The 15512-nt window shown below is 62.3% G+C and overlaps 1 protein-coding gene across 2 annotated transcripts in view; it reads left to right on the top strand.

The window, feature by feature from the left end:
* STK11 (serine/threonine kinase 11) overlaps positions 1 to 15501 on the top strand; it is a 21436-nt gene extending 5935 nt beyond the window's left edge. Inside the window, exons 2-10 of one of the 2 annotated variants that reach the window (XM_032394605.1) lie at positions 4345 to 4428; positions 5651 to 5740; positions 6654 to 6786; positions 6867 to 7003; positions 8039 to 8166; positions 10254 to 10311; positions 10579 to 10775; positions 13300 to 13513; positions 14284 to 15501. In XM_032394605.1, coding sequence (XP_032250496.1) covers positions 4345 to 4428; positions 5651 to 5740; positions 6654 to 6786; positions 6867 to 7003; positions 8039 to 8166; positions 10254 to 10311; positions 10579 to 10775; positions 13300 to 13513; positions 14284 to 14653 — 1411 coding nt within the window. In that variant the 3' untranslated portion in view covers positions 14654 to 15501. Of the gene's footprint in view, positions 1 to 4344; positions 4429 to 5650; positions 5741 to 6653; positions 6787 to 6866; positions 7004 to 8038; positions 8167 to 10253; positions 10312 to 10578; positions 10776 to 13294; positions 13514 to 14283 lie in introns of both variants that reach the window. The other variant, XM_032394606.1, reaches the window with a different exon arrangement.
* The last annotated feature ends 11 nt before the right edge of the window (positions 15502 to 15512 follow it).

The raw sequence follows: 15512 nt of genomic DNA on the forward strand, positions 1-15512 counted from the left end.
TAGTGACCGCAGCGCGGAGCCCCTGTGGGGGAGGCGGGCCGGAAGGCACCATTTCCTCTGCCTTCACTTCCTGCATCCTGGCTGAGCTCCTCGCTTTTCCTTTTTCGTTAAACATTGTTTTTTCTTGTTTTTGGACCCGAGATATAACTTGTAGGAGACATTGAAAACACAGAGGTGGTAGAAAGCTTTCAGTACACCCTGGAGGTCACTGGGCAAGTGGCTGGGTGCACCCTCCTCCCGCGTTCTCTCTGGCGAAGTTCAGTGCGCGTGGCTCCCACCGCCCCTTCTGTTAGATCCTGGCGTTGTGCCCGTTCTCTTCTGGTGTGGAGAAGGTGGCTTACGCGCTTACACACGATGCTGTGATCACAGTTACCCAGCACACCCGTGGTGGGTCAGCCTGGTTCTGTTAGAGTGGGGCCTTTTTTTTGAAGAACATACTTTACAGGCAATGGAATAGGAGTGTTGAGCTGTTCCGTTGCAGAGGAAGGGGTGCTGCCCTCTGCCTTGGTTTGGAGTTCCCGACGTGAACTTGTCACAGAGGATGAACGTTTATTTGGTGGTGGTTTCATCCTGACGGCAGTGGGCGAAGGGGGAGACAGGAGAAGAGAATGCAGAGCAGTGGGGCCCCTGCCCCCAGAGCTGCTGTGCAGTTTTGTTGGCTGGCTGTGTTGGGAGTTTAGAAGTGTGGTCGCAGGCACGGGTCACCAGAGGCTCATGGAGCCCAGCTGTAAACTCTCCAGTCCCGCTTCCTCGGCACCTGCGTCCACAGGTGGGTGCCATTCAGCTGGATAGAGGAAAGGCGTCCTTGTCCCAACACGTGTGTTTTGTTTTTATCTTTGTAATTTTTATTTTATTTTATTTAGTTTTCTAAGTAGGCTCCACGCCCAGTGGGGGGCCTGAACTCACCTCCCTGAGGTCAAGAGCCCCGTGCTCTACCGACTGAGCTGGCTGGGCGCCCCGTCAACACATGGTTTTACTTGTGTTGCACCTCAAGTGATCTCTTTCGATGAAGAAGAAAAGCACCCTGAGGTCGGGAGGTTGGTGTGGACGGCTCAAGGAAGCTTCTGGCTCCCTGGGCTGCCGTCAGCTGACCTGAGCTGTCCCAGCGTGTCAGGGAGCCTCATTCCGACGCTGGGTGGACAGTTCCCAGTCCTGTGTGCTGTCCCAGGAAGCTAGAGCTCAGAGGAGTTGGGTTCTGTCTCTGAGGCTGGCCCTGCAGGGCTTGCTAATCTAGCTCGCGGCCTGTGTGGATGGCCTTCTCCTCTGGGGCTTTCTCACTCCCGTGCCTTTGCTGAATCCGCCCTGGCCGCAGACCCGTGACAGGCGCCCACGCAGCTGCCTCCCTGGCCTGGCTGCTGACCAGGTGGCTCATGGGTGTCGGCCTGACTGGTGGACAGCAGGTGCTGGACGGTGGTCTCCGAGAGGCGCTGCTCTGCACTCCCACCGGGCAGCACGTGGTGGTGATGCCCACGGCCGCTGGCTGGGGGCTGACTGGGGGCCAGGCCATGGAGACGGGTGTTGCTGCCACCACCATCTGTCAGGTGGAAATGGGGTGTGACGGGCGATTGCATGGAGAGTCTCTGGGTCATAGGTGAGCTCTGGGCACTGGGCGCAGGGCGGGAGAGTCAGGGCAATGGGATGGTTTGGGTGGGGGAGGGGTGGAGCGAGGGAGGAAGGTGGGGCCTGGGTTCCAGGGACGACTTGCACTGGTCCAGAGGCTCCAGGATCTGCTCCAGGATCTGCTTCAACCCATCAGGGACCTTCTTGATCCTACGCAGAACTCTCACCCGACACTGTCCCGCCCCCAGAGGACAGTGGGCTATGTCTGGAGATGTCTGTGGTCATCAGGACTGGGGTTACTCCTGCCACTGAGGGGGTGAGGGCCAGGGATGCTGCTGCCCCCCCACCACAGTGCCCAGGAGGCTCCCACAGAGAGTGACCTGCCCAGAGTGTCAGCAGGGCCAAGGGGGACAAACTCTGCATTAATTATTTGGAAAATATAATGGTCTGACCCCTGCTCATGCTGGACAGCAGAGTAACCCCCCAGGCGTCAGAGGGACAAACCAGGCCGACCCCAGGGTCTGTGAGTCACCCCCACTCAGTGTGTGTAGTGAAGTGTGTGTGGCATCCCGGGAGCTCAGGAGTCAGATGGTTAGGGCACCATCTGAGCAACAGGGAAAACCAGAGTAGAATTCTTGTTGCACCCGGAGCCCTCTGGTAGGGGTGGGAACGGGTTTCTGTTGGTGAGTTTCTGGGAAGGTGGCCGCAAGGCTGTCTTTGTTCTGCAAGTTGATGGCCTCCCGGGCTGTGGGTCTGGGGTCTGCAGTCTGGGGTGGGGGCTGTGCACAGATGCCATTTCTGGGGCCCTGGCAGCTGTATGGCCATAGCTGCTGGGGGGTGCAGGCTTCACGGTCCTAGAGAGGGCCCGCACCCAGGAGGGTGAGTGGTGTCGGGCCCAGGATTCATGCACTGGGAGGGGGTGGCTGTCAGGAAGGGCCTCCTGGAAGAGGCAGCCTTCTCCCAGAGCCTGGACAGCGGGACGGATGTGACCTCAGTCTCAGGAGGAGAGGGCCTCCCCTGCCCAGCTGTTCTTAGGTCCCATGCTTGGGCTTCCTGGTGAGGACTTCTTAAAAAACTTTATTGACACGTTATTCATAATCATACAATTTGGTGGCATTTAGTGTATTCCTAGGGATCCCCTTTATCTTATTCCAGAACATTCCATCTCCCCAAAAGCAACACCACCCCCATTAGCTGTCACCCCCATCCCCCCCCGCCCCCCGCCCCCACAAGCCCCCTTCCCGTCCGTGGATGAGCCTGTTCTGGACGTGTCACCCACGTGGACTCACACCCTGCGTGGCCTTCCATGTCTGGCTCCCTGCCTGAGCGTCGTGGGCTCGGGGTCCATCCCCGGGGCAGCGTGTGGGTGCCTCACTCCTGTTTGCAGCCGCGGGACGCTCCCATGTGTGGGGGACACGATGTGTTTGCCCGTCCGCCTGCCCATGGACACTGGGGCTGTTCCCACTTCGGGGCTTCTGTGGATCGTGCTGCCGTGAACATGCTCATGCGTCTTTCTGTGTGGACGTGCTCCAGCTGTCGCGGGCGCCTACCTGCTGTGGAGTTGCTGCTTCTGCTGGTAACTCGACCAAACCCTCCCCCAACACCTGCTAGCTGTGTGGGCCTCTCTGCTGCTCAGACCCTGGACGGGTGAAGCATCAGGTGGCCATCTGCGGAGCAGGCGGCGCTGGGCGTGGGCCCGTGGGCGAGCTTGGTGCCAGGTGGGCGGCTGTGCCGTGGCAGCCATTCTGGTGGGGCTGGTGGGGCTGCTTTCTCGCCATACCTGGGCTGCAGCAGCTGAGGTCTCCAGGGCTCTTGTGGGAAGGGCTCTCCATCCTTCCTGCAGGGCTGTGGGGTACCAGGGAGAAGGAGAGGAAGGGAGTCCTCGTGGAGACATGGGTCCAGCTGTGGTGCGTTGCCTGGGGCTTTGTTCCTACAGAGAGGCACAGCGGGGATGCCGGGGTGGCCCGGCCTTCCTGGGTAACTGAGCCCCAGCTCCTGCACGTAGTAGGTGCTCACTCCACACTTGACCTGCTGTCCTTATGCCACATCGCTGTGGTCTTTTATAAAGAAAAACTGTCCCATTAAAATGTTTATTTTTTTGGGCGCCTGGGTGGCTCAGTTGGTTAAGCGACTGCCTTTAGCTCAGGTCATGATCCTGGAGTCCCGGGATCGAGTCTCACATCAGGCTCCCTGCTCAGCGGGGAGTCTGTTTCTCCCTCTGACCCTCCCCCCTCTTGTGCTCTCTCTTTCTCATTCTCTTTCTCAAATAAATAAATAAAATCTTAAAAAAAAAATGTTTATTTTTTTTAAGATTATGTATTTATTTATTTGACAGAGAGACACGGTGAGAGAGGGAACATAAGCAGGGGGAGTGGGAGAGGGAGAAGCAGGCTTCCCGCCGAGCAGGGAGCCCAATGCGGGGCTCGATCCCAGGACCTCGGGATCATGACCTGAGCCGAAGGCAGATGCTTCACCAACTGAGCCACCCCCCGTTAAAATGTTTAAAAAGCATCCTGATTGCATTGTCCCTGTCGAAGTTCCCCAGACTCGGGGAGACCCTCTTGCTGTCACTGGATGGAGCTGCTCGCTTGGAAGGGGCAGCAGAGAAGCCTCTCCTGGTTCTCCCGGTGCCTGCCCGCCTCAGAGCCTGGGGTGTCCTCTGCACGGCACCCAGAGGGCGAGCTCTCCCTTCTTACTAAGCAGAGCGAGCAGGGTTTCTGAACAAACATGGTACCAGCCATTCTCACTGGCGGGTCGGCTGATGCCTCTGTTTTCTGTCTTTAGGGAAATCCAACTTCTGAGGAGATTACGGCACAAAAACGTCATCCAGCTGGTGGATGTGTTATACAATGAAGAGAAGCAGAAAATATATCCTTGTGGCAGCTGATCTGCCAGAGCGCCAGGTCAGGGCCACGCTGGAGGGGAGTAGGAGGTAGGGCTCAGGGTGCTGTCTCCTGACCCTCCACGCGCCCCTCTGTGACTCTGGCTGGTAGACTAGCCGGCCCAGGAGCTCCTGAGGCAGCGCCAGCCCCAGTCCGTGGTTGGCCTTCTGCACCTAGTACCATCGGGTCACCTGCCGGGTCCCCATGGTGTCTCAGACTTCCTTCACTCGTGTGGATGCTGGGCTCCTCCCTTTACCCTGTGCCCCAGAGTGGGAGTGCTGGGTCTGGGTGACCCTGGGTCTGGGGGGCCTCGTGGCGAGGGCTCTCCTTGCCTCTGGCATTCAGGCCCCCGTCTTGCCCTTCAGGGCCGCTCTGTTTGGGGTAGGACGTGGGGTGGGGAGTGTATCATTCTGCAGGAATGCTTCCCTGGGAGTGTCCTTGGCTTTTGCCCTTTACTCTCTGGGGATGGGCTCCAACTCCTCAGGGTGGTGTGGCTCTGGCCAGCTCCAGGTCTAGGGAGCAGGCGTATGGGGGCCCTAGGTCTAGCCGGGGGGCTGCCGCCTTCCCACGGAAGTGCTGGGCATGGGGTGATGGGGTTTCCAGCAGGCGGCTCCTGTCCAGCTTGCTCTCGCGGCCACCTCCGCTGGAGACACAGTGGGGGCTTTGTCCTTCTCCCCTGCTGGCCTGAGACACTCAGCCACTTCCAGTGTGGCCCAGCCGCCCCAGGCCTTCATCCCCCTGGCTCCGAGGCCCCATCCTCTTCCCGCTCGGAGCCCCTCGTCCTCCTGTGTTTCCCATCGGTCTGCATGCCCTCGTCCCACCTGCCCCTCCCTCCTGTCCTGCAAGCTTTGTCTCCTCACCTCCTCTGGGGCTGGGGGTGGGGCTGGAGCTCCTCAGGGTGTTGAATGCCTGGGGAGGGCTTCTTGTCCGTCTGGGGCACTGAGCCCAGACGAGGTGGCCACAGATCTCTATGAATTGACTCTGGGAGGGTCAGTGGAGGGGCAGAGATGCCCTACAGGCCCTGTAATCCCTCTGGTCTTTTTGTTGTCTTTGGGTGCTCCTGCTTATCTTTGTTAATACAGTCATCAGATGCGGTCGGGGTCTTCTCCCCCAGGCCCTCCCCACGAGCATCCGCCATCTGTTCCCTGGGGATAGGCCCTGCCTGGGGCGGGGGTCTCTGCCAGTCCGTGGTTTCCTTAGCACCGCACGTATATGGTGATGGAGTACTGCGTGTGTGGCATGCAGGAGATGCTGGACAGTGTGCCGGAGAAGCGCTTCCCCGTGTGCCAGGCCCATGGGTAAGTGCCTGCTGCCGGGGCCCCACGGCCACCCCTCCCTCCTGCGGGGTTGCCCACCAGCCCATGGGCTTCAAGGATCCAGTCCCATGTTCAAATGAGGTTCTTTTTCTTTTTCCTTTTTTTTTCCCCCGAGAGTGAGAGTGGGGTGGGGGGGACAGAGAGAGAGAGAGAGAGAGAGAGAGAGAGAGCAGGTCGGGGGAGGGGCAGAGGGAGAGAGAATCTCAGGCAGACTCCCTGCTGAGTGCGGCACCCAGCGTGGGGCTTCATTTCACGACCCTGAGAACACTACTTGAGCCGAAACCAAGAGTCAGACAGCTAACCGACTGCACCACCCAGGTGCCCCTCAAACAGGTTTTCTGATCACCAGTGACATGAAAGCTCCGGTGTGTTTTAAGCCTCAGCTTTGGGGGCTCAGTGTGCAGCACGCTCAGCCCAGCTGCTGCAGCCCCTTCGCATACCTCCCTGCCCCGCGTGCCCCCTGCCTCAGGCTGTGAGACCTCTTGGTCCCTGAGGAGTCCCTGAGAAGTCCCTGAGCTGCCACAGGCCAGCTGGCCCTCCTGGGGGTGGGGGGTGGTCAAGCGTCCCCAGCCCTGGGGCGCACTACCAGGGAGGAGACATGGTCAGGTCGAAGCCAGACCGATTGGAGGACCCAGCACGGCCGCTGGGCTCATGGGGAGCGTGACGAAGGGCGGCCTGGGTGGGGGGAGCCGCTGGGGGCCGGGGAGCCCTCCTCTGCCTTCCCCAGGTGGCTCAGGTTGGAGCGGTCCACAGGCCTCGTGGGGCAGGGATCGCTTGCAAGGACTCCCGTCTTTGGTCCTGCTGGGTTGACCCCTGTGGCTGCTGTGCCAAGGGGGCCCCGGTGGACGAGACGGCACCTTCAGCGGGGCAGGTTACGGAGGTCCCGCCCCCGCAGGTACTTCTGCCAGCTGGTAGACGGCCTGGAGTACCTGCACAGCCAGGGCATCGTGCACAAGGACATCAAGCCGGGCAACCTGCTGCTCACCACCGGTGGTACGCTCAAGATCTCCGACCTGGGTGTGGCTGAGGTAGGTGCCCGCCATTCGGCACGGGGGGTGGGCGCGGCCCTGCAGGGCTGCTCCCTGAGGGCCACCTGCTGCTGCCGCAGGCCCTGCACCCCTTTGCCGAGGACGACACGTGCCGGACGAGCCAGGGCTCCCCAGCGTTCCAGCCTCCTGAGATTGCCAATGGCTTGGACACCTTCTCTGGCTTTAAGGTGGACATCTGGTCAGCTGGGGTCACTCTGTAAGTGCCCAGGGGCTCTGGTCCCCCTGCTCTGCCCCCCTCCCCCAGGGGCCCCTCCTTTGCCCACCGAGGACTCAGGCACCCGCTTTGGGCTCCAGGCTTCTAGAACCTGCCCCTCTTAGTGGGTCCCCCAGACGCCATTCTGGGGTATGCCGGGGTGGCCAGAGTGTCAGACAGACGGTGGAGCCAAGATTCGGAGCCCCCTGTGGGTAGGAGCACATGGGACTGCTTCCCACCTTGTGGGGTTCTCAGGGTCAGAGACCTGGTGTGGGGGCATGCACACAGACTGGCCGTCCTCCTTGGGCCGCCCCCGCCTTCCGCTTGGTTGCTGAGGGCTCGTCCTGGTCTTCTTCCCACTGGTTTACGTGGCAGGTTGGAGTGTTGCTCAGCCGTTAGGTGCCCCCCACACGGATTCTGCTTTCCCATCCAGCAGGGCACAGCCCTGAGCACTCGTGCGTGAGCCATGTTGAGTGGGCTGCGGTGTTCTGTGGGACCCTCTTCCCTCCCGAGGTGGGGTGTGCGCCGCAGAGATGCACAGGCCTAGGCCACGCACTGACCAGCGCCGTCCAGAACCTTCCGTCCTGGCCCCGCCTGCAGGGCAGCTGCTGGCTGGCGTCGGTGGTCCATTTTATTTTTATTTTTATTTGGTTGATTGGTTGGTTGTAGGCTCCACACTGGGCATTGTGGAGCCCGGCGCAGGGCTTGGACTCAGCGACCCTGAGATCAAGACCCGAGGATGAGATCAGTTGTCGGACGCTTAACCGACTGAGCCACTCAGGTGCCCCTATTTTATTTTATTGAGAAAGAATTCACATACCACAAGATGCACCCTTTTAAGACCTACGATGCAGTGGGTTTTGGTATTTTCAGAGTGGTGCATCCCCCACCACCATCTATTCCAGAGCATTCCTGTCGCCCGGTATGAGGCCCCACAGGTGAGGGTGGTTTAGGGCTCCTGTGCCAGGCTGGTTCCAGGCCGGGGCTCCAGGGGAAGCCCCAACTGACGGGGCCTCTCTCCTTCCCGCCGGGGCGAAGCTATAACATCACGACAGGCCTGTACCCGTTTGAGGGGGACAACATCTACAAGTTGTTTGAGAACATCGGGAAGGGAGACTACACGATCCCGGGTGACTGCGGCCCCCCGCTCTCGGACTTGCTGAGAGGTGAGGCCCTCGGGACGGCACCTGGGGCTGGACGTGTCGGGCATGGGCTGCCAGGGGGTGATGGGGGTCCTAGGGGTGTTGTACCGACCACGGGCCTCTGGAGAGCTGGGCCTCCTCTCTGCGGCCCCCTGCCCCGCCCCACGCCGCCCAGGAATGGGCCCGGTTAGTGGAGAGCGGCTGAGGCTGGGGCCGGCATCCGCGGCCCTACTGTCTGCTTTGGGCCTTTGCTCCGCCCTCTTGCAACCCCCGCCCCCCAGAGGGAAGTAGCCTGGGCGCCCCAGCCGGGCCCTTGGGTCTCTTCCTGCTGCGTGTCGCAGGCTGAGCAGCAGGTGGCGCCGTGCAGCCGCCGGCCCGTCCGGGGTGGGCCCACCAGGTGTGGACTGCTGGGGGCGGCCAGAGCTGACATCCTGGCGTTGGACGGGAGCCTGTTCTGATGACAGAGCAGGCGCAGAGCATCGCCCCACATGTCCCCGGGACCTGGGAGTCCTCGCGGAGGTGCTGCCTCGGCTTCTGCTCTGGGGTGGAACGGACTGCACCCGGGCCCTTTCTAGGCTGCACGTGACTTACGGTGGAGACAGAGATTCCCGCGATCCCAAGAGTGCTTATTTTGGGGAGAGTGAAGTTTTGGGGAGAGTGTTTTGGGGAGAGTGAAGTAGAGCTCAAGATGGCTTGCTGGTCTGCAGCAGCTGGACTCCACCCCCGGGCACAGGCCCGCATTGGCAGCACCCCATCCCCTCCCCGGGACCCTCAAAGATGGCTGGGTGGGTGCAGTCCTGCCTCACTCGCGCTGCGGGCTGTGGCCCAGCCCTCCCGCTGCTCCGACCTGGCCTTCAAGTGCTTGGAAGTTCTCAGGCACTCCCTGGGAGGGTTGTGAAGTCAGCTGGCCCTGTCCTCGAGTGTGCCCAGAACCGCCCCGCCGCCCCCCGATGGGGTTCACTGCAGAGACGGCTACAAGGGCAGACGGGGCTCGCTGTCCTGACAGGCGCCGGCTGGCTGGTGTGTCCTCTAAATGAGGCTTTGTTCGCTCAGTCCATTACTGCTCTTCCTCTTCTCAGTGCTTGAGACGGCCCCTGTTGGGCTGATGACCTAGATAGCAGAGGGCGTCAGGGTCCCTGTCCCCAGATCCAGGCAGGCAGCCCTGTCCCTCACCTCCTCCACAGCATTTGCCCTAAGGCCGAGGTGGCCAGGCAGTGTCCATGGTCTGTGCATCCCCCTCACCCAAGCCTGCCTCAGGGCCTCTGCGCTGGGGGTGCGTGCTCCAGAGGCTCTTCCCGTAGCCAGGACTGGTGGGGTGGCTCCCTGTGTCCCCTAGAACACCGTCCTGGCCCCAAGGCCTGGTGGCCGTCCTCCCTGCCTGCACCCTGAGTACTGAGGCCATGACCCATGGTCTTACCGCCTCTTTGGCCCCACTCAGACCTTCAGCTTTTTGAGCTCCCAGCTCCAAATCGCCACAGGTTTCCTGGGAACAGTGGGCGTTCCCTCCAAGTGGGTGCCGTGCGGAGCTCTCAGAGCCGCAGCACCCCAACCCCTCCCCTGCATGACGCGTGTGGAGCTCCACCCTCCCGTGGGGAAGCCGGAGGCAGAAGCTGTGGGCTCTGGGGCAGGATCTGCCCCTGGGGCCGGGCCCTCGCATGAACAAGGCAGAGAGCAGGCCCGCGTGCTTCATCGTCCTCCAGCATGTGGACAGGCTGTGCGTCACTGGGCTGGGACTGTCCTGCTTCCCAGCAGCTCTGGCGTCAGCGTGAAATGCATTTGCTGCCCTTCGGCTGTCTGCCCAACCATGCCCACTGCCCGTGGCTTTGCTCCTGCTGCCGCGCAGCCTGCTGGGGCCGCAGGGCCTCGTCTCCACACAGTCAGGGCTCTGCGTCTTCGCCCCGTGCCCGGGTCCGCCCTGTTGGTGGAGGCCGGGCTCGTGGGGGACTGCAGTGTGGGGGGTGGAATGCCTGGAGCACTCTGGGCTGAGGCTCCACTCCCCCATGCCAGTGCAGCCTCCTCCTGGGGGCGCCCTCTATGCACAGGCTGACTCGGGGCAGGGCTGGGCCACGTGCCGAGCGCTGACTCCCCACGGCCTGCTGGTCTTCCGTCAGGGATGCTGGAATACGAGCCAGCCAGGAGGTTCTCCATACAGCAGATCAGACAACACAGGTGAGTGTCCGTGTGGGGCCCAGCTGCGGGGGGGTCGGGGTCCTCGTGGTGGGAGTAAATGGGGAGGTTCTGGGGGTGCAGGGGTGTGCATGATGGGGTTGGGGGGGGTGGGATGTGGGGTCTGGGGTGCGAGGGGCCTTTCTGGCCCTCCCTCTCCTGCCCGCCCTCCCCCTCCCCATACAGATTTTAGGGGTGGGCCCTGAGGTCGAGACCTCTATAGGGAACTGGGCGAGCCTCCGGGCCGTCCTGACTTGCTGACTTCCACAGCTGGTTCCGGAAGAAGCACCCGCCAGCTGAGGAGCTGGTGCCCATCCCGCCGAGCACGGACTGCAAAGACCGCTGGCGTGGCATGACGGTGGTGCCCTACCTGGAGGACCTGCACGGCTGTGCTGATGACAACGGGGATGAGGACCTGTTCGATATCGAGGATGACATCATCTACACTCAGGACTTCACGGTGCCCGGTGAGCACAGCTTCACGGCCTGGCCTCCCTGTCCACCTGCCTATGTGGCAGAGCTCACGTTCCTGATGTCCCCAACCTGACCTCGACCCCGGAGGGCCTGCCGAGGGCACAGACAGCCGTGAGGGTGTGGCCGGCCCTCCCCTCCCCCACGGAAGCAGGTGGGGATCCTGGAGGGCAAAGGCAACCCAGGGCGCCCGCCTGTGTTCTGGGGAGTGCACATGACGTCCTGCCAGGCGGTGAGAGATGGGGGAAGCCCCTCTGACGGCCCTGAGAGGGTCCAGTGGCCCTCCTGGTGCCTGGCTGCCCGCCCTGACACGTGTCGCCTTGCTTCCCCAGGTGGCGAGGAGACGTCTGAGGCAGGGCTTAGAGAGGAGAGAGGCGCCCAGAAGAGTCAGTGCTCAGACCTTTCTGGAGAGGAAGCTGAGGCCGGGGGCGCACAGGAGCTCGAGGCCGTAGTGTAGCGCTGCTCCCGCCCCTCACCCCCGTGCCACCCCGTGCCAGAGAGGCCAGGCCTCAGCACTCCCCACCGGCCCTCCCTGACCCTGCCCAGGTATCTGAGGGTGGCCAGGGCAGCTGCCCCACCCCCCACCCCCCAGTGTTCGCTGTTCTGTTCTGGGGCCAGTTTCGCAGGTTCCCATCATAAAGATTTGCCCGGCTGTGCGTGTGTGGGTGATGCTTGTCTCCCTTTTCCCTGGCTTGTTTGCCAAATGTTAGATTTCTATTGTTGAAAAAACTGGTGTTTGGGGGTGGCCTGTGTGGTGGGTGGGGCTCCCGGGGACATCCCACTGGGCAGTAACACTATGGGCCCAGCACTGTGTTCCTGGCAGAGCTGGGGCGGGGTTCATGCATCCCACTCACGCAGGGGGCATGCTTGGGGGTCTGTGATGCCCATTTTGGAGGTGTCACCTGCTGGACCCCAAGCAGCTGTGGCTTTGGCTCAGCCGTTTCCGTAGAGAGTCCCGGGAGGTGATGTGGCCTTGCAGAGGTCTGTCCCCTATGTAGAACAGGAAAGAGGTGTCTGGTCTCTCAGAGGTGCTGGGCTGTTGTGTCAGGTCCTTGGGAGTGACCCTCGCTGGCAGGCCATCTGCTATCCCAGCAAGGTGGAGTGAGGACTCTGCCAGATCCCCAGAACTTTGCCAGACCACTGACTACGTGTGTGAGAGGCCAGGAGTTGCCTTTCATGGTTGGGGAGGGCTCATGCAATAGGGGCTCTCCCGGCTGGGGTCAGATGCCTGGCCTGAGAGGGTCCGTCCACGGTAGAAGCAGCAGAACTCTACTCCAGCCGGTCAGCAGGGAGGTGTGCTGCAGCCAAGTCCCTCTTCACTGCAGTCCTGTGCTGGGCTCGCCCTCAGAGGCTCTCAGCTGCTTGGCCTTGGTCTCCTGGGACCGTCCCCACTGGGGGGGGTCTGCCTCCCACCGAGAGCTGGGTGCTGGGCCCTGGGCCGGAGGTGGGTGGTTGTGGATGATGCTCCAGTCCTTTGAGGGTGAGGAGGCCAGACCCTGTACCCTGCCCCCCCGCCCCCAGCCACAGTCGCTGTTCCAGTAGCTGGGCTCCAGGTGGTCTGTGCAGAGCTGCAGTACTCGGTGCCCACGAGGCCCCTCCTCCATCAGAGCAGGGCACCTGACCCCTCTCAAGACCTCTCCCCGGCAGGACCCTGTCAGCCGTGAGGAGCTCTGACCTAGGATGCTTCCTGTGTGCATGGGGGTGGCTCACGGCAAGTTCCAGAAGCTGCTGAGTCAGATACCGGCGACCGTTGGGCTGGAGGGGGCTCTGTGCTGGTGAAGAGGTGGACTAGAGGCAGCTGAGGGCAGCTTCCCACCTGTGTCCCAGGAGGGTGGGCCATGGGCAGGAAGCCGATTTTCCATGCACACTGAATGAGCTACGTGGGCCCTAGCAGATTGGCCGACCCCTGCATGCCCTCCTCCTCCCCCCTGCACCCGAGAGCACAGGAGTGCAGGCAGCCGTGCAGCCCCAGGCCTGTGGCCCCCGGATGCCAGCAAGGGCTGGTGCTGCCTGGTAGTGAGTAGGGGCAGAGCAGGCCCCTGGCTCTGATCTCTCCATCCAGTGCCCCGTATGGGGAGCTGAGGCTGGCCTCAAGGGGAAAGATGAGTGTTGCACACCTGGCCTGAGCCCAGCCCCTCCCAAGCCCCACAGGGCCCAGTGAGGTCTGGCCTCCACACAGGTGAGCGGGCCCAGGATAGGGCCCTGGTCCTTCACCGTGTGCTGGGGTGGAGGGTGAGCAGGGCAGCCCAACCACCTGCGTGAGAAGCCAGGCTCACACACGAGCAGGCACGTGAGCGTGGGCTGGGCCCCCACCTTGGCTGGCCGACTCTGAGGCCATTGCCCCTTCTAGCTGGATGAAGGGCCCCGCAGGCAGGACCTAGACGGGACAGGTGGGGCAGGTGGTGGAGGACCCCGTGCCTGGGTGGAGAGGACCTAGGCCTGGGGAATGGGGTGGGGGGGCCTGGGGTGTTGGTCTTGGGCCCCCATCAGCCCACACTCGCCCTCTCCCTCCTAGGACAGGTCCCAGAGGAGGAGGCTGGTCAGAATGGGCAGAGCCGGGGCCCACCCAAAGTGGTGTGCATGAATGGCACAGAGTCGGCCCAGCTGAGCACCAAATCAAAGGTGGAGCGCCGGGCCAGCGCCGTCTCCAACCCCACTCGCAAGGCCTGCTCGGCCAGCAGCAAGATCCGCCGGCTGTCAGCCTGCAAGCAGCAGTGAGGGAGGCCACCCACAGGTAGGCTGCTGTGGGGGCCTGTGGGAGCGGGTGGGGGCCGTACTGTGGGCACTGGCAGCGCCCGGCCCAACTCACAGCTGCAGCCACTGCTGACCAGGGCCAGTTCTGTCTTCCCTGTTCTGTCAGTCTGCGCCCACTGCCCCCAGGACACTGGCCAGTCGGGTGGGGGTTGGGCAGCAGTTCCCATGTGCAGGAGGGGGGCCCCTCACACTGGCGGCCTGTCCTGCCAGCCCCGGTGATGCTAGACTCAGCCCAGAGACATATGAGGCACTGTGTGGGTGGGTGGAAGGTTGGGATGTCTTCAGCTTGGCCCAGGCTGTCATCCTGGTGGCTGCTCGGCCCCCCTCTGCTTCCTCTTCCCGCCCCTGCCTGCCCCAGTCCAAGGTGTGTGTGGTGGGGAATCAGGCCCCAGTGGTGCTGGAGATCCCCTCATCTGCTCAGGATGCAGGCGGGGTGCCCTCTCCCGGGGAGCTGCCCCCCGCCCCCACGGCCCTGTGGTGCTTATCTGCCAGCATCAGAAGCAGCCAGGAGGGTTGGGAGCCTGGCTTCCTCTGTGGAGGCTGGTGCCTAACTCCACTGGGCAGAGTGAACTACAGGGTAAGCCCGGGAAGCAGCACAACCTTCCCTGGCCTCTCTGGACGTCTGACAGCTCCATATGAGCAGGCCTCAGTTTTCCCCACCCTGTCAGCAGACCAGAGGGTGGGGCCTGCCTCCTGGGATGCAGAGCCTATTTGCTGGACGAGGAGTGACCTGTCTGTTCCTGTCTGCAGCCCGTCTCATGGAGCCCCAGCCAGGTGCCACGGCCCAGGTCCTGAGTCTTCCCGCCGACTGCTGGCCCATGGCTGCTGCCCAGGAAGGCTACCACCACACCCTCCTTGCCGACTGCTCCTCAGGAAGCCAGGGGTCTTGGAGGGCCGTGGCTGGGGGACAGCAGGGACTGGGGCCTGGCCTTCCCCTCATGGCCAGTGGACACGACCTCTTGTTGACTTTGCAGCCCTGTGCCGAGCCCCTTCCCCTGGCCAGGGGAGGAGGGAGCACACCGGCTCACGGGCCCTGTGGGAAGCCCTTGCCACGCACTTTATGTTCAGACTACTGGTTCTCTCCCCAGCCCTGACTTCTTTTTACTCTGCTCCACGTTAGCGCCTCCCACACCTAGTGATGTGTTCAGACAAACCACAGCCACAGCAGGAGCCGGGATGAAGAACAGGCCTGTCAACCAAGATGCATGCCCAGAGCCCAAGGGAGCCAGGCGGCTGCCTTGTTTTTGTTTGGTTGGTTCCTTTTTCTTTCTTTTTTTTTTAAGAAAAAATAAAGCAGGTGGATTTGAGCTGTGGTTGTGAAGGGTGTTTGGGAATTGTTGGGTGGCACCGTGTCCTGCAGGTAGGGGATCTGAGTCCAAGCCCCCTTTGTGGACCTACAGCCCAGGGGGCAGGCTGGGGTCTGCAGGTCTGGTGGGCGGGTGGTGGGACCTGGGGCTTCCGTGGGGGTCAGCCTTTGGCCACGCTGGACAGCAGTCCTCTCGGTGGTGACCGGTCTCCCCAAAGGTCAGCAGGGCCCTCTGCGCAGCCCCAGGGCCCACCAGTCCACAGTGCAGCAGCCGGGGAGCTACCTGATCGCAGGACCCTGACCCTCTTTCCAAGGTCTCTGTGCTCCTGGGTCCCCAGAGAAAACCCGGACTAAGCAAGAGTGTGCAGTAAATATTTATAATCAACCAGAAAACAAACACAAGAAACTCCATCACTGGATGGTACACAGACGGCACGAAGCTCCGAGGGGCGGGGCGGGGCGGGGCGACTCGGCCGCAGGCTAGGGCTGCCCCATCTTTTGGCAATAAATAAAGCTTGGGAAACTTGAAACCTTGGCCGTTTGGGTTTTGTGTGTCTCCAAACATTAATGAGTTCTGGCAGCTCTTTGGACGGTGCAACTGCGGGGCGGGCAGGTGGCCCACTCACATGCTTGGGGCGGGCGCGGAGACTTGGACACGGTGGGCGGGAGGGGG

This window comes from Phoca vitulina, unplaced genomic scaffold (genome assembly GCF_004348235.1).
Source record: "Phoca vitulina isolate PV1807 unplaced genomic scaffold, GSC_HSeal_1.0 scaffold81, whole genome shotgun sequence".
In the NCBI taxonomy this organism is placed as follows: Eukaryota; Metazoa; Chordata; class Mammalia; order Carnivora; family Phocidae; genus Phoca; species Phoca vitulina.